This window comes from Etheostoma spectabile, chromosome 21 (genome assembly GCF_008692095.1).
Source record: "Etheostoma spectabile isolate EspeVRDwgs_2016 chromosome 21, UIUC_Espe_1.0, whole genome shotgun sequence".
Classification (NCBI taxonomy): domain Eukaryota; kingdom Metazoa; phylum Chordata; class Actinopteri; order Perciformes; family Percidae; genus Etheostoma; species Etheostoma spectabile.
In genome coordinates, this window is record NC_045753.1 from 21,906,520 (window position 1) to 21,924,607 (window position 18,088).

The window sequence follows — 18,088 nt, forward strand, 5'->3', positions numbered from 1 at the left end:
TTTTATTGTCTAGATTCTAACTTTTGGAGTCATTTGTATGTTTTGTCCCTCAGGACGGTGTCATGTTTGGGAGTGCTGACAGGTGCCCAGCTCTTCTCCCTCAACAAGGATGAGCTACGAGCAGTGATTCCAGACGAGGGCGCCAGAGTGTACAGCCAGCTCACTGTGCAGAAAGCACTGCTGGAGGTGAATATAAAGAACTATGCTCTTTTTTTCTGTTTTTAAATCAAAGTAAATGACAAAATAATTGAGTAAGCACTAAACACATTTGACCAGTAATCAAGCAAGTCAATATTCTGAGTGTGTAGAGATATCAGAACATATCTAACAGAAAATCGAGATAAAAAAATTATAGCGGGTTAAACCCCAAAAAATCATTTTTACACACTAGTTTTAGGACAGTGGCACTGCATCCAGTCTCCAATGTGGAATTTTAGTTTTTAAATAGTTGGAAAACTTGATACTGAAACATGAAAATTAATCTACATTTCATATACATTTGGAACATGGTGGAATGTCTCAGTTTATTCTGCAAGCGTGAACATTTTCTTTTTGGGCTGATAAACCATCTTAATGATGCTACTGACTCAGTTTATTCTGGACTGTATTTTGTGAATTACTTTCAAACCTGCCTGTTGAATGATGTCTCTGCTAAGTTGTTGTGTCATACAAGAATAGTATTCACTAAGGCCTCTATTCAGCCTTGTAGCCTACATGAACACATTTGGAACCGTTGTTGAAGGCATTTTAATTCTAGGCAAATACTGTATCAGATGATTAAGTACATAGATCTTTGTATTACCACACAGCATTCTTGTTAATTTCAATTACTGAGCCTTTTATCCTCTTATCCTCATCTGGCCTAATTTGCCTCTGCTTTCTACAGGATGCAAGAAGAGCCACGGAGTTGGAGACAGTCATGGAGAAACAGAAAATGAAGGTGGATCTGAAACTGGAGAGCAGCACACTGTGAGCAGCAGGCGCTTCTACATCATGAAGAGTTTCAGATGAAGGATTGTGTTCTTCCGGCAGATAGCATATATCCAGAGCAAACATGCAACAGTGACTTGACCAACTAACATTGTTTGCCAAGAAGACCATCATGGTATACGTGCCATTATGACATAATTAGATCATCTTAAAAGTATTTGGCAGCAAATCAAAAACGTAAGCTTTTAATGAGAGCCATTGCTGTGCAAATTAACTGTAACATTAAAGAACACTATTTGTAATGTATAAAGTGAATAGTTTTCTTCAATCTAGAAAGGACTAACTTAAAACAAAATGTATTTATGTTTGTAGTATACTTGTCTAATAATTTAACCATACTTAACATGCCTTGACGAAAAGCTTGGCGAGAAAGTCCAGCAGACAATAAACATTTAAATGGTGATTGTTTTTAATTGAGACTTTAAAGGAGGATTTCCAGCAGAACATAAGCAGATGACTTCACACATTAGGTAAAGCAATACATCCATTTGAATCTGTTAGCAGTTATAAATCTATTCAGAGACATTTGTCTTAATTGGGCCAAAAACAAAGACTTCCGGTATGTACAGATATAGCACTGAATTTCTAATGTATCTTTACCTACTGCTTCACATGCCGACACAAACTTTGAAGTTACCATTTATTTAAATAAAAGAAATCAAGATGAAAACTTGCCACCAAAACAAGCATTTACTTATACTGGCTAAAGTCTCAAATGTATTCCCTTCACTAACGGCAGCATCAAATAAACCTTGGATTAGTTAAAAAGAAAAAAGTGGACATGGGGAAACAAAGTTGATACTACTACTACTCATAACTCTGAATTGGGATTGACTACAACAAAAACATTTGTTGACAGAGTGATCTGCACCCACAAAGTCAATAACTCCTGCCGGGAACTGGTAAAAAGAAATCTTCAGGGAGATGGAAAAAAAGATAGGATGAAGTTTTTCAGAGTAGGCCCAGAACATATTCAGATATAAGATATTCAGACAGATTCTGTATCATCAAAAGACCATACGTCAACAACAAAATAATATGGATCAGTTAGACTTTATGCTTCAGACCAGTAGACCATCTGTCTGCTTTTTTCTGTTGGAATCATTGCCGGGTAGTTTCTAAGAAGACATGGGATGTATTGGATACAGACAGCCACCAACTCACAGATGTGGGTATTACAATACATTCCACTACTGATCAATAACTAAATTCCCTCCCATCCAAATGCAATCTTTTGATATATCAGAATGCTAGAATATTTTATCTATACAATATTTCAGGTATGTGTACACTCTGGGTCGGCTGCATTAACTGTTAAAGCAAAGAAAGGTGGCGGGCAGGAGAACAAAGGGGGCACGGCAAGGACTGTGTGAGACATTAGGATATTATAAATGGACAGACGAGTGAGAGAGACAGGAGGAGGTTGTGTGTCCTGATGGATGGAGTTTGGTCCTCAGAGGTCCCCCATATCCCTGTCGTCTCCCCGGCGGGAGTCCGACCTGCCGTTCATACCGTCCCTCCTGTCCCGTGACCCGTCTCTGGAAGAGCGCTCCCGGTCCCTGGACGACCTGGGTGACGAAGCCGCACGAGACAGTGAAGTAAGCGTACAGAAGGAAAAGAAAAAAGTACAAAACTCAACGAAGTTGGGACGTTGTGTAAAACGTTATTCAATAAAAACAGAATACAATGATTATCAAATCCTTTTGAACATATATTTCAACTGAATACACTACAAAAGACAAGATATTCCATGTTCAAACTGATAAACTTTGTTTTGTTTTTTTGGCAAGTATATTCTCTCATTTTGAATTTGATTCCTGCAGCACGTTTAAAAAAAAGCTGGGACGGGGGCAACAAAAGACTGGGAAAGTTGAGGACTTCTTTTTTTTTTTTTTTTAAACACCCATTTGGAATATTCCACAGGTGAAGAGTTTAATTGGTTATGATTGGGTATAATAAGGAGCATCCCAAAAGGCTCAGTTGTTCATAAACATGGACGGGGCAAGTTGCACCACTTTGGGAACAACTGTGTGAGCAAACAGTCAACAGTTTAAGAACAACGTTTCTCAACGTACAGTTGCGAGAGATTTCGGAATTTCATCATCTAGTCCATAATATCATCAAAAGATCCAGAGACCAACATTGATTGGCCGTGACCTTTGATCCCTCAGGCGGCACTGCATTAAAAACCGACATCATTACGTGAAGGAGATTACTACGTGGGCTCAGGAACACTTTGGAAAACCATTGTCAGTTAACACCATTTGTCTCTACATCTACAAGTGCAAGTTAAAACTGTACCATGCAAAGCAAAAGCCATATACTTAAAACCACCCGGAAACGCCGCCAGCTTCTCTGGGCCCAAGCTCAGATCTGAGATGGACCGACGCAAAGTGGAAAGTGTGCTGTGGTCTGACGAATCTACATTTCAAATTGGTTTTGGAAGTCATGACCTCCGGGCCAAAGAGGGAAAGGACCATCCAGATTGTTATCAGCGCAAAGTTCAAAAGCCTGCACCTGTGATGGTAGGGGTGTGTGGTAGTGGCCATGCCATGGGTAACTTGCCAATCTGTGAAAGAACCATTAATGCTGAAAGGTACATACAGGTTTTGTAGAAACACATGGTGCCATCCAAGCAAGGTCTTTTTCAGTGGCATCCCTGTTAATTTCAGCAAGACAATGCTAAGCCACATTCTGCACGTGTTACAACAGCATGTCTTCGTAGTAAAAGAGAGCGGGTACTAGACTGGCCTGCCTGCAGTCCAGAGCGGCCTCCCATTGAAAATGTGTGGTCAGTATGAAGCGCAAAATACAACAACGGAGACCCTGGACTGAATTTGTACATTAAGAACTGCATCTACAAAGCTTCAACAATTAGTGTCTTCAGTTCCAAAACACTGTTCTTAAAAGCAAAGGTGATGTAACATCATGGTAAAAATGCCCATCCCAGCTATTTTTAAACGTGTGCAGGCATCAAATTCAAAATGAGAAAATATTTGCAATAATAAAATGTATCAGTTTGAACATTAAATACTTTGTCTTTTCAGTGTATTCAATTGAATTTAGGTTGAAAAAGATTTGCAAATCACTGGATTCTGCTTTTATTTACGTTTAACACAACATCCCGACTTCATTGTAATTGGGGTTTTTAGATAGCAAGGGTTTATTTGTAAAGAGCTAAATTATAAACTCCAACAGGACGGATAATCCAGACTTCAATTTAAGATTCATGACCACGATCTGCTAAAAAGATTACACACAAATAACTTCCAAGCTTCTGCCAAAAATGCCAATTGAAGATGAGCTGTGTTACTAGTTAATGGGATGGTGACTACTGAGTGATGCAATCTATCAAGCAGTTTGTTAGATGAGGCAACATTTGTGAAAAAGCAGCAATCCATAAAACACAGAACATGCGCATTGCGTGACAAACGTGGCACAGCCTATTCTTGGAAGTTATATTCTGTGGGGCTTGGTGTGAACTGTGTAAGCTTTGTTGTGTATTCACTTGTGTCTGGAGCTCTGCTCGTGGTTGTGACGGTGTCCTCGGCTACGAGAGCGGGATCGGCTGCGATGCCTCCTCCTCCTCTCCCTGGATCGTGAGCGCGAACGGCGCTTGTCTCGTGATGTGGAGCGCGAGCGCCGCCTTCTGCGGTCATGAGAGCGGGATCTGATCAAAAATAACAGACACGGGCACTTGCGTTATAATTTACCTTTGAAAACTACATTGATCAGAATTGACTAATTTTAAATGTGAACAGATGGAGTAGCTTTTTTACCTTTTATGCTCTCTGCTCCGTGATCTGGTCCTATGAATGGAGGGATGCAAAACCATAAGTTTAAAAAGTTAAAAATCACAAATGAACTTCCATAAATGTCACCAGCTTTTAAATGTCTGCACTCACCTCTTCTTCATCTTTTCCTCTTTCTCCCTCTCTTCCCGTCTCTTCAAGCGCTCCTGGTTCCTTTTCTCCTGCTTGTCGACCACGGTTTTCTGATTTAAATAAATAAATAAATAAATAAATAAATAAATAGCACAAATTAGAGATAAACCCATCCTTATCTAAACCACCCATGTTACTCCTTACAGGATATACCTAAAATATTTTTTTGTATTAATGGGTTTATGGTAGAACTGAGCAATATATCAATGTCGTGATATGAGACTAGACATCTTAGATTTTGAAATAAGTGTTGTCTTTTCATTGTTTTAAAGGCTGCATTAAGGTAAATTGGTGTGATTTTCTGAACTTACCAGACTTTTCTAGCTGTTCTATTATTAGCCTTTTCCCCACTTAGTAATTATATTCACATTACTGAAGATTATTTATTTTAAATATAAGTGTGAAGATGCTACCAGCCAGGCTAAAGCTAATACAGTTAGCCTAAAGAAACAAGGGGTCCGTCTGGCCCAACTAACGTTACGGTTCGGAGTCGCGGCGCTGGAAACGTAACACTAATCTACTACAGAAGCCTGTCGGATCTAACCTCATTTACACTTAATTTAATTGTTCTTGGATACAAAGAGTTTGTTGCTGATAAAGTATACATTATTAGTGCGTGTGACATGCAGGTCTGATCAATTTATCAAACAAACAAGCTGACCCCGCTAGTCGACCACAACCTGAATCAAAGACGAAGCAACATGCAGTCACTGTCATACACGTTAGCCTGGATTGATTACTATATGAATACAATGGTGTCATGCTAGTCAACCAGCGTATTTCTACCTCATTTCCCTATCCCAAATCACTTCAGAAGAGTAGTCACAGCGCTTACTTGCTTGTTTGTAAAGCATTCAAGTTTAACAAAGAATGGTTCACATTAGAAAAGATCCTTTTCATTTTTTTTTAATCTTCTATGTATATGCACTTCCCTCTCTCTGGGCAAAAAAATATTGCAAGTTTTTCCAATATCGTGCAGGCCTAGTGCACATGGTTGGAAAGGCTGGCACATACCTTTAGTTGGTCCAGTTTTTCTCTGATCTGAATGAAGCCCAGATGAAGCTTTCCACCAAAATGGTCAGCCAAACGACGGTCGTTGTCATGGAGACCCAGGTAAGCAGAGCACACCTCGCACACCCGAAGCTTCTGCTGCTGGAAACTGGAAGCTGGCATTGAGTTTCTGTACTCTTCCTGAGAGAGACAGAAAAAGAAATGCATTAAAAGGATAATGCATAAGGTTTTTATTATAAGGAAAAACACAACATCACCCTAAAATGGAGGCACCTCCCAAGGTCCCAAGTACTTCCTTACCTCTGCATCCTTCTTTCTAGTGCGGACCTTCTCAACCTCCTGCAGGACTTTCTGGGCCTCGTCGACGTTTCCCTCGGCTCCAAGCTGCTCAGCCTTGGCCAGAAGCTTCCCTATTTCCTCATTCAGCTCATGGACCTTCTCTGCCTGCGACACAGCACCAACACCACAATTTACATCTATCCCAAACCACACTGTTATAGCAAACTAGATGCTGCATAAAAAATGCGACTCAGTTCACGTCACAAGTCTGAATGTATTACATGGGGATCACAATGTCTGTTTTGGAAGAAAATAAAAATAAAAAAATTTCACTCACCTTTGCTGCCACCTCAGCACTGATCTCTTCTTGGGTCTCAGCGAGGCGCTTCTTGGCTAGTTCTGTCCTCCGGTCACAGTCAGCAATGAATGATTCCAGGTGTTCGACCGCCTTTTGGAACGAAAATATTAGTATTATACTATAGTAGATTTCTATACATTAGCCACATAGGAAACATTTAGTAGGGGTATGATGATTAACAACAATCACTTGGTTAAGAGGAATGGATATTAATTGCTGCCCCCAAAATTATTGGTGTCCTTGAGGCATTGTCTACATCTCCAAATTATATTGCGCAATAGTTTTTACAGTGCACATGTAGTCTGAAACAGTTGGCCTAAAACTGAGGTTGTTTTGTGGCTGTAACTCTGGTGTATCAGTAAAATGCACCATTGTAGCATCATTGAGGGAGATGAATGAGCCAATAGCTATTTCTCCACAAAAGCAACAAAAAGTCTATTTTTACAGAAGCTGGTAAAAATAGACAAATTAGATAATAAAAAAGGATCCGGAAAAAGTTCAGTTATTGTGGTCATGCTAAATGATGTGACCTGAGACTACTGTCACCGGTGGTTTTTATCACTTTACTTTAATACTATAAGTAACACCAAGTATATACCTGTGTCTTCAAAGCCAGCTAGCCCCTAAAACAACAGTTTCTGTGTTCTACTACACAATTCTATGATGTGCACAACTGTATTAGTTATAGTAGGACACTACTTACGTCAAGCTCAAAGAACAGATCTCTCTCCTTGGAAGCAATTTCATAATCTGCCCGAAGTGCCAGGTCGTGGATCTTGGTGCACTCTCCCAGGTCCATACGCTGTCACCAAAACACAAGCACATGACTCAAACTGCACTCACATATCAAAAGGTTTAGGGTTACGTGTAGTACATGGTTTAGTTCTTCTTTTCAGCATTTACTGATATCCTGTGAAATAAATACTGAATATTTTCAAGTAGTCAGACTTAAATTGTAGGCCACTTACAGTTCCAGACAGGATGTCATGTGGACAGCAGTTTAGAAGATGACTTTTGCAGACTCGCTCGTCAGTGAACTTGACCCTCTGTCGCGTTTCATCCCCTGAAACAGTCCAAAAATAGCCAGTGAGAAAGACCTCACATATTTGTTAGCAGGGGCGAGGTATCCAGTGCTTTACTATACTGTAATTGCAAAACATTGAATGGGCAGTATGTGTCACTATAAATGCATTCAAGGAATCAAAATGCGTGAAACCAATAGTTTCATTTTCCCGATTGTCAAAAGTTTACTTTAACACATCCTTCATTGGTATAGCATATTTACCTGTAATATATAATGTGCCTCTGCTGGACTACCATTATTATCCATGAATGTGTCAAGATTGAAGAAGTAAAAGTTACATGTAGCTCCTGTTATTCTTGGTGCTTACCAACCTTTCCCAAGCCTTAATAAAAAAATGGCAATGATTGAGCCTTGGTTTAACTTGTGATATGGCTCAATGTCCACTCTGTAAGCATGGAGCATTATGAGTCTAAGCTAATAGGGAGGGACACAAACCAGGTAAATACCAAACTTGTGCTTCAGTTATCTAGTGTGAACAAAGGTATCTTCATTTTCATAAAGTTTATTACATTTCAATGCATATAACTATGCAGAAAAGACTGCTATCAGGAATGTGATGAGAAATGTAAACATTTCAGACAAATGTTCCAGCCAAGCCTTTTACAAAATATGAAACATTGAAAAGAAATTCAAAACAAAAAAACACAAAAGAAATCCAAGGAAAAAATGTTGTTTATACACACTGCGATCTGCACCACATACTGTACCCTTCTGCATCTTCAAGACCTCAGCTGCAGAATTTTAAACCCGCTGTAGAAAAGTATAAATGGGAACAGTTTTCTTGCCCATACCTGTAGTAAGAAGTTGGGAGTCATACACAAGTCAGATTGTAAATGATGTGTGCAAAGTTTTTTCTTCTTCCGATGATTGTTAAAATTGCCTTCTGATAACAGACGTCTCACTGAAAACTGTGATTGAACTGCTTGTTTGGATTCTGCGCGACCAGACGTCTTAGCTCAAGCTGCATAATACTACTCCAAATTGTAATTCTAGTGCCACTGAAGATATACCCATTTGTGTATTTAAAAAAAGCTACAATAATGTCCGGAAGGCAAACAAATGGTTTGGATATTCATCATAACAGCTTTAAAAATTATGTGTGACTCACGGCTCGATGAACATGAGGCTTTTCTGCAACTCCTTTGCAGATTGTTGTAGGCTGGCAAAGATACACTGAACCTTAATGAATAAAATAAAGGGGCCACAATTGTTCAGTTTGTATGCAACAAATGTATGGGAGAATTTGATATCAATCTCATCACACATACACCCACAAGCTCACAACACAAGTTCACTCAAATTGTTCAAATCGAATTATCAACTTGTTAAAAGATAATCCACAGGGCTGTAGTTCCTTTCAATCGACTGACAGGATGAACCTCTGATTTATTAAATGACAGGGCAGCAATAAGCTGCCATTTCTGCCCATGAAAATCTGACTTGGCAGCTGTGTTACCTTTTAATGTTTGTATCCAAAGGGCTGGAACAAGTTAGCAAAAATTGGATTTCAGCATGTCAAAGCACCCATAAAGACAACAGCAGTTATACTGTCAAGATAACAGCATTCATTTATTTTTAACAGAATACACTTGTCAGGTTTGCTAAATATGCTATGTCAAATGGCTTTCACTTTTCAATTAATTATGTATTTAAATACCAAGCAGTAGTGCTGGTACACACTTTACACTGTTAGCAGCTAAAGGGGATCAGAAAAAAAATAATAATAATAATTACGATCTATATTTATTTATGATCGTTCAGTAAATTCAAGTACAAACTTGTTGTGCTTTTACTTCACTTGCACATATTTCCCTTTTGTGCATCTATTAATTTATAAAAGGCATGTATCTGACAGCTGCAGTAACAGGTTATTTAGCTGATGAGGATTTTTTATACAAAACATATTATCAACTTAAAATGTAAGATTGGATTCACAGTTATGTAATTAACTATCCAACAGTACCGTTATACAAAGTATTTCAAATAAGCCCCTCCTTTAACCAGTCACGACATTTAACTACTGCTCCTTGATAATAACACCACCTGACTAACCATGGCTATTCTACTGCATAATAAATGATTTGACTTCGATACTTCAAATAAATTCGCTAATTGTACTTGGGGAGTTTAACTTAAGTAAAGATTATGAATAACGTTACAGGACCTTAACTTGTAACGTTACTTTAACGTTCTTCTTTAAACACTAATGGCGTAACGTTAGCACTACTGAGGTTTAGTGCATAATATCAATGATAATATTCTTATGCATTTGCCTTCTCACATTATGACGTTGGCAATCATTTTACCAGTTGAGTACTACACAACATTACGCCTAATGCCACTTCAGTAATAACGTTAACTGGCAGGCCCAATGCGACGCTTTGCATGTACGTCTCCTTTAAATGTGTGTTACGTACGTTACAAGAAATATGAAATGTAATAGTGTCGTTAACGGTATCCACTGAATTAGTTAGAATTTGAATTATTGCCAGGGATGGATAAACTGTTGTAGCTGTATCGTTCAACTGTATGTAGCGTTATCTAGCTAACTTGGCTACTAGCGTTAGCTAGCTAAGCATTTAACGCTAAAGTTGTAACGTGTAAGGTTTAAGGTGGAACTAAACACGTGACGAGTTTTAAATGACCTCAATGGATACACACATTAAATCCTAACGTTAATCCGTAAAGGATACTTAAATCCAATGTTACTGTATTTTACACAGCCCTCTGCAGTATTACATCCATTCATGCAGGTCTGTCCATCACACACCAACACAAGCCAGCCGCAGCAGTGGCTCCATCTTGGCTAGCTAGCTAGCTCAGCTAGCATGCTACAGCAACTCACCATCCCTCGCTGTTCCCATTAGCTGGTCGAGTAAAGCTCTCATTTGAGCTTGGGCAGACATTGTTGTGGGTCTTCCGTCGACAGCACTATAGAAAAATAAGCAACTGAAAACAGTTCCTTAGTATTTTTGTGTTGTTATTTGATAAAATATTCGTCCAAGCATCACCTCTCGTCGCTTTTCTCTATTTCGTGGACTCGCCAGTTTCCGTTTTATGTTAGGGAAATGACGTCAGGCCCTGTTTGAAAGGAGGGCTGTCAGAATGAAATCGACCAATCGTTATGTTTGAGAACAAGCGAATTAACCAACCAGAGGGGCTTGAACGCTTGCTAACGTTGTATTATTTGCCCTGGATTTTACCTCTCAGGCAGCACAAACTCACTGGCTGTCACCCCCTGCTAGCTTCCCAAACTAAGTTACATTTAGATTTATGTTAGAGAAGATTAATGTTATGCTCATTGTCGTAGTTTGGGAGTTTGACATCGTTTGGGTCTGTACATGTTCAACGTAGGCAGTAGAAAGGGCTATCTGAGAGACAAACTCAGGGCATTAATCCTAACCTATCAGGGATTTGTTTACAGAGTTGAGGCTGACAGGCAGCTGTGAATTGCTCTGTCAGGCCTATATATAACCACCACACCAGTGATCACCGAAGACGACAGTGGAGATAAAAGTAAGATTGTTGTTTTGTTGTTTTTTTGGTTCAGTGTAACGTTAGGCCTAGTTCTGCATTCACGTGGCAGGATTTTCGCCACCGAAATTTTCTTATTCCATCTTCTTTGCGGCCTGACCTTTGTTCAACAAGTTAGCAAACACGTGAACTTTCCAAACCAAAGCTCGCTAACAGTGATAGCTATCCGACATTGAACTACTCGGTGGAAAACTTGAGCTACTTAGCTAACATCGTACGGTGAATTCTCTGATTTTGAAATAGTTGTGACAGGTAACGTCAATGAGCTTGCTAACTAACTTTACGTCACATACAGACGTTACTTTTAAATAAGCCCGTGGCTGTAACGTTAAAACAAACAGAGGACGCTAGCTTGGGTGATGATATAGTCATTATGGGTTTGTTGTTTTCGGGCCAGGGAAATCTCTGGAGTCAGTGCTGGCACAGCCAGGTCTGAATAGGCTCAGATCCACAAAGCTTGATGCAGCAGAAATAGCTGGACTGACACTGCTGCCTTTAGTATTTTCTCATGTACTGTCTGTGATTGCCAGCGAGTTTTGTTATAAATGCGGGTTACTTCGACACATCCGGGTTTGTAGTTTACTTCACACTGGGACACAACAGCAAACTCTATGTCATAATAGGATATAAAGATAAACTGGGTTTTGTAATTTTAGTGTTGAGTTAAGATCAGCATTATATTGAGGTAAGGTTTGACTGGAAGCTCTTTTCCCCGTTCAGCAGATCTCCGGGCTGGTAATGCATTGAGTCAACAATGGAGGCCACAGGCAGTGCCACTGAAGGCGAGCCCCTGAAGACAGGAGAGGACAGGGCAGAGATGGGAACAGCACCATCAGCAACAGAGCTGAAGAAGAAGAGTTGTAAAGAAGGCTTGGGTTTTGTCAAACTGAACCATTGGCGAACTGCAGCCTTCTTCTTCTCTTTATTCCTCTGCCTCACCATAGTGTTTGCCTTCTCCTTCATCATCCCTTGTCCTGTCAGACCACAATATCTCGTTACCTGGAACCGGACTTTCTCTGAAGCGGGTGTGTACAATTGTGTGCTTTTCACTGTTTGCTAGTGTTTTTCGTTGCTGCTGTTTGTAGGAGTTACTATGATTCTCTTCTTCTCTGCCACAGCAACGTATGACTTCTTAGCTATTGAAGATGCAAGCAAAGACAAGGTGATGGATGTCCTGTTTGTCCTCAAAAACACACAAGGCAGTCAAAACAATACATGTGCTGATGCAGGTATAAAGTGTTATTCGATTTTAATTTATTCATTATGCAGCTCTGTGTTGCATTTGTTTTGTGTAATTCAGACCCACCGTGTGTTTTCCAGGTCTGCCCTCGCCATGTGTGTTTGTTGTAGCAGTGGATGGGACAGATGGAGAGACGCTGTGGGAGCGTCCGCTGGCTCCCGAGTTCCACTGGGCCCAGTGTGGTCTGGACAAAGAAACAGGCAGAATGTGGGACTGTCTCCTATCCCACTCTGACCAACTCACAGCTGTTGACAAATACACTGGTTAGTGACTCATTACTCTGTCTCTGTATTATATATACATATATGTGATGTCATTTATAATATATATATATATATGACATCACATTTTCATCGCTATACAGCTTTTAAAGATCTATGTAGTCTTTGCATCAAACATGTTAACACAATCGTAACACATAAAAAAAAACACAGTTTAATAAGATTGTAGCATAGCACCATTTAAAGTGTTCTGATATGTGTTTTTGGGAAAATTGCTGTAGACCATGTATTTTTGTACAAATACAGTTTATTGCAATGTAACAACTAAAGCAAGAATCCTAAAGCATTGTGAACATGAAATACATAGTTTTAGTAATAAGAATTTTATTTTTGCTTAACATACTCAGCAAAGTTCATCTTCTGATGATGCAGTGATGTAGTTAAAACCATTTGTTTAAAAAAATTCAATTAAAAGCTTGGTAAAAAAAATAAATAATAATAATAATCTCAATGCCCGCTTACTAACTTTTTGCAACTGCTATTTCCAAGGTCAGGAATTGACTTTGACTCAAAATCAGCTAAACTCATGTACAGAGGGTCAGTCCTTGCAGCAGCTGTTGCAGGTTCAGTGCGGCCCTTTGCTGCATGTCATTCCCTCTCTGCCTCCCCTTTTGTGTCTTCAGCTGTCCTTTCAAATAAAGGCCTAAAATGCTCCAACTAATCTTTAAAAAATCAGATGAACTCAGTCAGATTGTGTGTGTGTGTGTGTGTCTGTGTGTGTGTGTGTGTGTGTCTGTGTGTCTGTGTGTGTCTGTCTGTGTGTGTGTGTCTGTGTGTGTGTGTGTGTGTGTGCATGCAGGTGACATTAGGTGGCAGCAGCCTCAGCCTCCTGGTCTGCACAGCACTGTGCCTGTTCTTAGTGTCCCAGATCTGGATGGGGACAAGGTCAGCGACGTGGCTCTGGTGGCATCTAACAAAACACAGGTAAACATCAGTCGTGTCATTTCCTACTGCTACATTTATTTCCTTGCTTTGCTCCTTGTCTTACAGTGCAGTGCTTGCGTCTGTGTCTTTTGAAACGAATCTGATAATGTTGCAGCAAAACTAATTTCGATGGCTCTCTTCTTATCTGTAGACTCGGCTGCTATTCCTCTCAGGGAAGACGGGTGTCCAGATTGGTTCTACGGTTGTTCTCAACTCCACAGAGACAGCCAATCATCTTCTCTTTTGCACTACAGAAGGTTCTTACTATGTGCTACTACAAACAGGTTTGTTTCCAAAATCAACTTCCACAACGTGTTAGTTCCCATCTGCAGTTAGACCAGCTGAGTCATTCCTATTGGAGGAGTCCTGCACTGTATCAAAATAGTTAAGACGTGACAGAAATTAGATTTGCAGTTCAGCCGCTCTGTAGAACTAAAAGAGAAGATAACCCAAAGCTGTTCTCACATATGTGAAGAGAAAAAGTTAACTTTAAGTTCTCTTACAGCTGTTGTACATAGTTTAATACATTTGATGGCAGTAGTGAGTAATCCTGTGCTCATTCACAGACACTGGCCTGTATGGACTGGCACTGTGGAGGATCGCTGCCAAGGCCAAGGCAGGGATGGAGGTGGGCCTCAAGAAGGATAAGCACTGGGAGAAGAATGCCAGTGCAACGTCCGACCTTGTACCCATCTACAAGTAATAATAAGCAGAATACCTTCACCTTTAGATTCCCTTCCAACAACACAGATTTCACTTGGAGTAACAGCTTGTCGTCATTTGGCTTCAGCTGACGTGTATCTCCACTCTGCAGGTCTGATTCAGTGAGACAAGTGTTGAGGACAAGTGAAACAGACGATTCACCCAACCTGCTGCTTGTGACTGGGAAGGAGGTGGCACTAGTCGATGGAAAACATTTGCAGCTACTGTGGAGATTCAATACCAGCTCAGTCCTCAGGTTACAGTTCTGATTGTTTTTAGATTGCACATACAAGTGAATTAGAGCTGAGAGGATTAGTTTTATCACAATGCAAAATGTTTTTTTTGGCTGGGAATCAAATAGTGTTATAATGCCATGAAACCTCATCTATCTTTACATTCTGGTCATTTTGTTTTGGGGAAGCTCTTTAAATGTCCTAGTGATCCATATACTGTCATTATAACCAGGTTGGTTGAGTCTCATAAGTCTTCTTCTTTGTGTTCACTTACATTCAGTGAGCCCTCCTTTGGCCACTTTAACAAAGACAATATTCTTGACGTTGTAATTGAGGAGGGTGTCGGCAACTCCACAAAGAGGGTAAGACGGCTGTGATACCTACAGTTATTTAACTTCTTTCATACGGTGATAGATTTAAAACACACATTCAGAGTACCACTGTCTGTTTGGTATGTAGGTAATAATTCTTGATGGGAAGTCCGGTCACGTGCTGTGGGAAGTCGACCTTTTGGCCAGTCCTAACTCACCGAGACCCGCCTCGATACACACCACCAACTCCTTCTCGGTCTTTGTGTTTTGGGGCATGATGCCTTCAGAGACAAACTCATCTGTAAGTGACTTTCTTTAAAGATGCATGTTAATGGATTTCTCAAAAAAATGCTAACCGGTACTCAAATTTCATTGCAGGAAGCACTCACAAGTGACCGACATTCTTACTTGCTCCACCCTCTCTATTCTAAAGTCCTCCTTGAGTCAACCACTTTCACGGAACACATCGTAACATTTAAAGGTGCTTTTGGTTTTCTTATGCTCTAATGACGTCTTTTTGTGAATCAGTGGTGGGAGGGGTGAGGAAACACAGGGGTCAGCTCTTTGTCTGACTGTGTTTGTGTTTTTATCTTAGCCACTCTGTTGGAGCATGGACGCCATGCTGCCTACATCCTGCTGACAGGCCCTGGGACGCAGGGAGAGGAAGGCACCGTGGTCCTCAGCAAGCGGAAGATGAAGCAGGACATCCCTGACAGCAAAGTACTCCGTATTGGTACCGACGGAAGTTCAGAGACAAATGAGGACATAATAGAGGCCTTAAATCGTCTCCGCTTTAGTGACTGGTGAAAGGACCATCTGTAAAACGTAGAGTGTATCCTAAGTGTTCAAACTATTTTGACACAGCTGACTGTAAGTTAGCTTCAAAACCAAAGTGTTTACACTAACTTGGACTTTCCACTTTACTGCTGACAACCAAAACATTTCCTTTATGTTTAGAGGATTGTGTTGGTTGGATTTAAGCGGGCTCTTCACTTAAATTCCATTGGACAAACTGGGCATTATCGGTTTTCAGACTTGTCTGCGTACATACTATCAGAGATTTGATCTGAGCTAGTGTCCAAAGAGCTACTGTTCCTTGACAATGGCATAGCATTTCTGCTCTTCTCCTGCTGTTAAATCAAGAGGACCTGTCTCGCTGTACTGTTTTTAGCACTTTCATGCATCAATGCAAGGCTCTTTTTTTGAAATTATTTTAATCTATGCAACTGTGCACTTCGCACTGGGCTTTAATAGTGCATCATGCCACCACAGGGGATAGTTCTTGTTTTATTTCAAATTATAGTCGCTTGAAAGGAATGGTCGCACAATGATGGGTTTTTTTCCTTTGGTGCATTTTCTAAAACACGTGCAGTAAAACAGACAGATGCACATTGAAACTTGAAATACAACGGAAACCTGACCAACCTTAAAGTACAGTACACACTATGTTGTTACATGTCTTGTTATGTATTCTGTTTGTTATACATTGAGGCTGTTTTGTAGTATGGTACTGTTGTCAATCATCAATATTTGTGTCCCTTACTTACTTAATCCAAGAGGCTGTAACTAGTGATGATCTTTAATGCACACTGACTAAATCTTTGAGGAATTGAATGCTGAGTTGCCTGTTTGAGTCCATGATATTGAGTTACTGATGTGCATTTATTGCTCCTTAGGAAGCTGTTTTATTTCTCTGTGATTTCCATTCGTTAAATAAGTGAAGTAAGTGTTTTAGCTGTACATTAATGTTTTGAACGCGTGGGCTTTTCTTTCTGAATTATGTTTGAATTTGATTAATATTAAACCGTTTCAAAGAAACTTTTGTCTTCTCAAATATGTCTTATATTATATACAAATACAAGGAAAGTAATACCTGAGGCATCGTTCTGATTGTAGCAATTGAAGTTGTAGCCCTCTGCAAAACTACACAAACCGAAAGCAATAAAATCCTTTTAGTCTGCTCCATTTTATCTTGCAAGATTATTTTTTTTTTAGCAAGAATAAGGTATAGAGTCATATGCTTGACAAAACAAACTATGAATAAAGTAATATTGTATTGAAACCATGTTTTGCCTGGTTTAATAGATTTTTCTATCAAACACAATGAAACACTTCTCAGTTACCTCCTCACCTATTCAGAATATGAATATTAGGCCATAAAAGCAACCCATTGCTGCCCTCTGCATTGCACTGCAACAGACAACAGCAGAGCCGCCTGGCGGGCTTTCAGTCCATGGTTGCGTGGAAGTCAGTCACGTAGCGTCCAGCTGATTCCAGCGTCGCTTTTTCACCATGATGACGCATGACTGCTGACTAGTGGTGGGCGATACTGCAAAATTTGGTATCGATCCGATACCAAATACATATAGAGTCCGTATTGCCGATACCGATACCAATACGATACTTTTTACTTAAAAAAATACTTTTGTGTAGGGGAGAGCATTTCATTATTTCTGAGGTGAATGAATGATCAATTCTTTAGGCAATATTTTTTTATTAATGTATTGAAGTGCACAAAATGATTAGTTATTAGGCACTGTAGAATGAACACAGCGAGTCGCTGCTCCTCTGCACGTTGTGTCAGTGAGTCACGTGACAACACAACAACGAATCACAGAATCACGAATCACATCTTGGCCCACAGCAATGTGGGCCAAGACAGGGTCCTAGACAGAGTTCCTGCGCAAACACGACCACATCACCCCCATCCTCAAATCACTCCACTGGCTTCCTGTTTCTCTCAGGATTGAGTACAAGGTCTCCCTCCTCACCCATTAGTGCATCCACGGTGAAGCCCCCCCTACCTCAAGGAACTTCTCACCCCACAGACCTCAACCCAGACCATCCGATCTGCCTCAGGTTAACTCCTGAAACCTCCCAGGACAAAGCTCCGTACTATGGGAGATCGGGCTTTCTGCTCAGCGGCTCCCAGACTGTGGAAGGCTCTCCCTGACCACCTGAGGACCCCACAGACTGTGGAAGGCTCTCCCTGACCACCTGAGGACCCCACAGACTGTGGATGATTTTAAACGTGGCCTTAAAACCCACCTTTTAGGAGAGCTTTTGACTGATCCCTTGCCCTTTTCCACATTGTTTTTGTTTATTTTTTTATTTATAATTTTATTTATAATGCTCTCCGTGTGTTTTATTTTATCACTTACTTTTTTACCATGTAGCACTTTGAGATTTTCGCAAAT

General features: G+C 40.2%; 3 protein-coding genes and 1 long non-coding RNA gene across 13 annotated transcripts in view; 2 read left to right on the top strand and 2 right to left on the bottom strand.

The window, feature by feature from the left end:
* LOC116670738 (epidermal growth factor receptor kinase substrate 8-like protein 1) overlaps nucleotides 1–1,758 on the top strand; it is an 11,037-nt gene extending 9,279 nt beyond the window's left edge. For all 3 annotated transcript variants that reach the window (XM_032501363.1, XM_032501366.1, XM_032501364.1), the window contains 2 exons: nucleotides 54–186; nucleotides 887–1,758. In XM_032501363.1, the coding sequence (XP_032357254.1) occupies nucleotides 54–186; nucleotides 887–973 (220 nt within the window). In that variant the 3' untranslated portion in view covers nucleotides 974–1,758. The remainder of the gene's footprint in view (nucleotides 1–53; nucleotides 187–886) is intronic.
* Nucleotides 1,759–2,073: 315 nt separating this feature from the next.
* Nucleotides 2,074–10,756, bottom strand: luc7l (LUC7-like (S. cerevisiae)). Of its 7 annotated transcripts, none has more exons than XM_032501376.1 (12): nucleotides 10,512–10,756; nucleotides 8,775–8,845; nucleotides 8,374–8,416; nucleotides 7,551–7,645; nucleotides 7,286–7,384; nucleotides 6,562–6,672; nucleotides 6,246–6,389; nucleotides 5,949–6,125; nucleotides 4,896–4,984; nucleotides 4,770–4,799; nucleotides 4,499–4,660; nucleotides 2,074–2,558 (listed from the first exon to the last, which is right to left on the bottom strand). In XM_032501376.1, the coding sequence occupies exons 3-12, from the start codon at nucleotides 8,381–8,383 to the stop codon at nucleotides 2,444–2,446; spliced, it is 1,032 nt and encodes a 343-aa protein (XP_032357267.1). In that variant the 5' UTR covers nucleotides 8,384–8,416; nucleotides 8,775–8,845; nucleotides 10,512–10,756; the 3' UTR covers nucleotides 2,074–2,443. The 7 variants fall into 7 exon arrangements, with proteins under 7 accessions (XP_032357267.1, XP_032357266.1, XP_032357268.1 ...); XM_032501375.1 differs by having other exon boundaries at nucleotides 8,350–8,416; XM_032501377.1 differs by having other exon boundaries at nucleotides 8,374–8,457.
* An 89-nt stretch (nucleotides 10,757–10,845) lies between these two features.
* Nucleotides 10,846–16,706, top strand: fam234a (family with sequence similarity 234 member A). Of its 2 annotated transcripts, none has more exons than XM_032501371.1 (12): nucleotides 10,846–11,182; nucleotides 11,921–12,225; nucleotides 12,319–12,429; nucleotides 12,521–12,703; nucleotides 13,521–13,645; nucleotides 13,797–13,929; nucleotides 14,212–14,344; nucleotides 14,460–14,603; nucleotides 14,861–14,942; nucleotides 15,040–15,192; nucleotides 15,270–15,372; nucleotides 15,487–16,706. In XM_032501371.1, the coding sequence occupies exons 2-12, from the start codon at nucleotides 11,955–11,957 to the stop codon at nucleotides 15,696–15,698; spliced, it is 1,650 nt and encodes a 549-aa protein (XP_032357262.1). In that variant the 5' UTR covers nucleotides 10,846–11,182; nucleotides 11,921–11,954; the 3' UTR covers nucleotides 15,699–16,706. The 2 variants fall into 2 exon arrangements, with proteins under 2 accessions (XP_032357262.1, XP_032357261.1); XM_032501370.1 differs by having other exon boundaries at nucleotides 11,924–12,225.
* A 1,053-nt stretch (nucleotides 16,707–17,759) lies between these two features.
* On the bottom strand, nucleotides 17,760–17,957 carry LOC116671684 (uncharacterized). Its single transcript, XR_004327327.1, has 2 exons — nucleotides 17,889–17,957; nucleotides 17,760–17,848 (listed from the first exon to the last, which is right to left on the bottom strand). It is a non-coding gene; the product is annotated as an uncharacterized LOC116671684 (long non-coding RNA).
* Nucleotides 17,958–18,088: the final 131 nt, after the last annotated feature.

What these genes read in the sequence shown, in the direction of transcription:
- luc7l (XM_032501372.1), bottom strand. Translation starts at nt 10,572, where the DNA reads ATGTCTGCCCAAGCTCAAATGAGAGCTTTACTCGACCAGCTAATGGGA. An exon ending in AATGGGAACAGCGAGGGATG is followed by an intron (nt 7,646 to 10,511) that starts GTGAGTTGCTGT and finishes GGACTGTTTCAG; the next exon opens with GGGATGAAACGCGACAGAGG. An exon ending in GTGCTGAGGTGGCAGCAAAG is followed by an intron (nt 6,390 to 6,561) that starts GTGAGTGAAATT and finishes GCTGTGTCGCAG; the next exon opens with GCAGAGAAGGTCCATGAGCT.
- fam234a (XM_032501371.1), top strand. Translation starts at nt 11,955, where the DNA reads ATGGAGGCCACAGGCAGTGCCACTGAAGGCGAGCCCCTGAAGACAGGA. An exon ending in AATACCAGCTCAGTCCTCAG is followed by an intron (nt 14,604 to 14,860) that starts GTTACAGTTCTG and finishes ACTTACATTCAG; the next exon opens with TGAGCCCTCCTTTGGCCACT. An exon ending in TCGGCAACTCCACAAAGAGG is followed by an intron (nt 14,943 to 15,039) that starts GTAAGACGGCTG and finishes TTTGGTATGTAG; the next exon opens with GTAATAATTCTTGATGGGAA.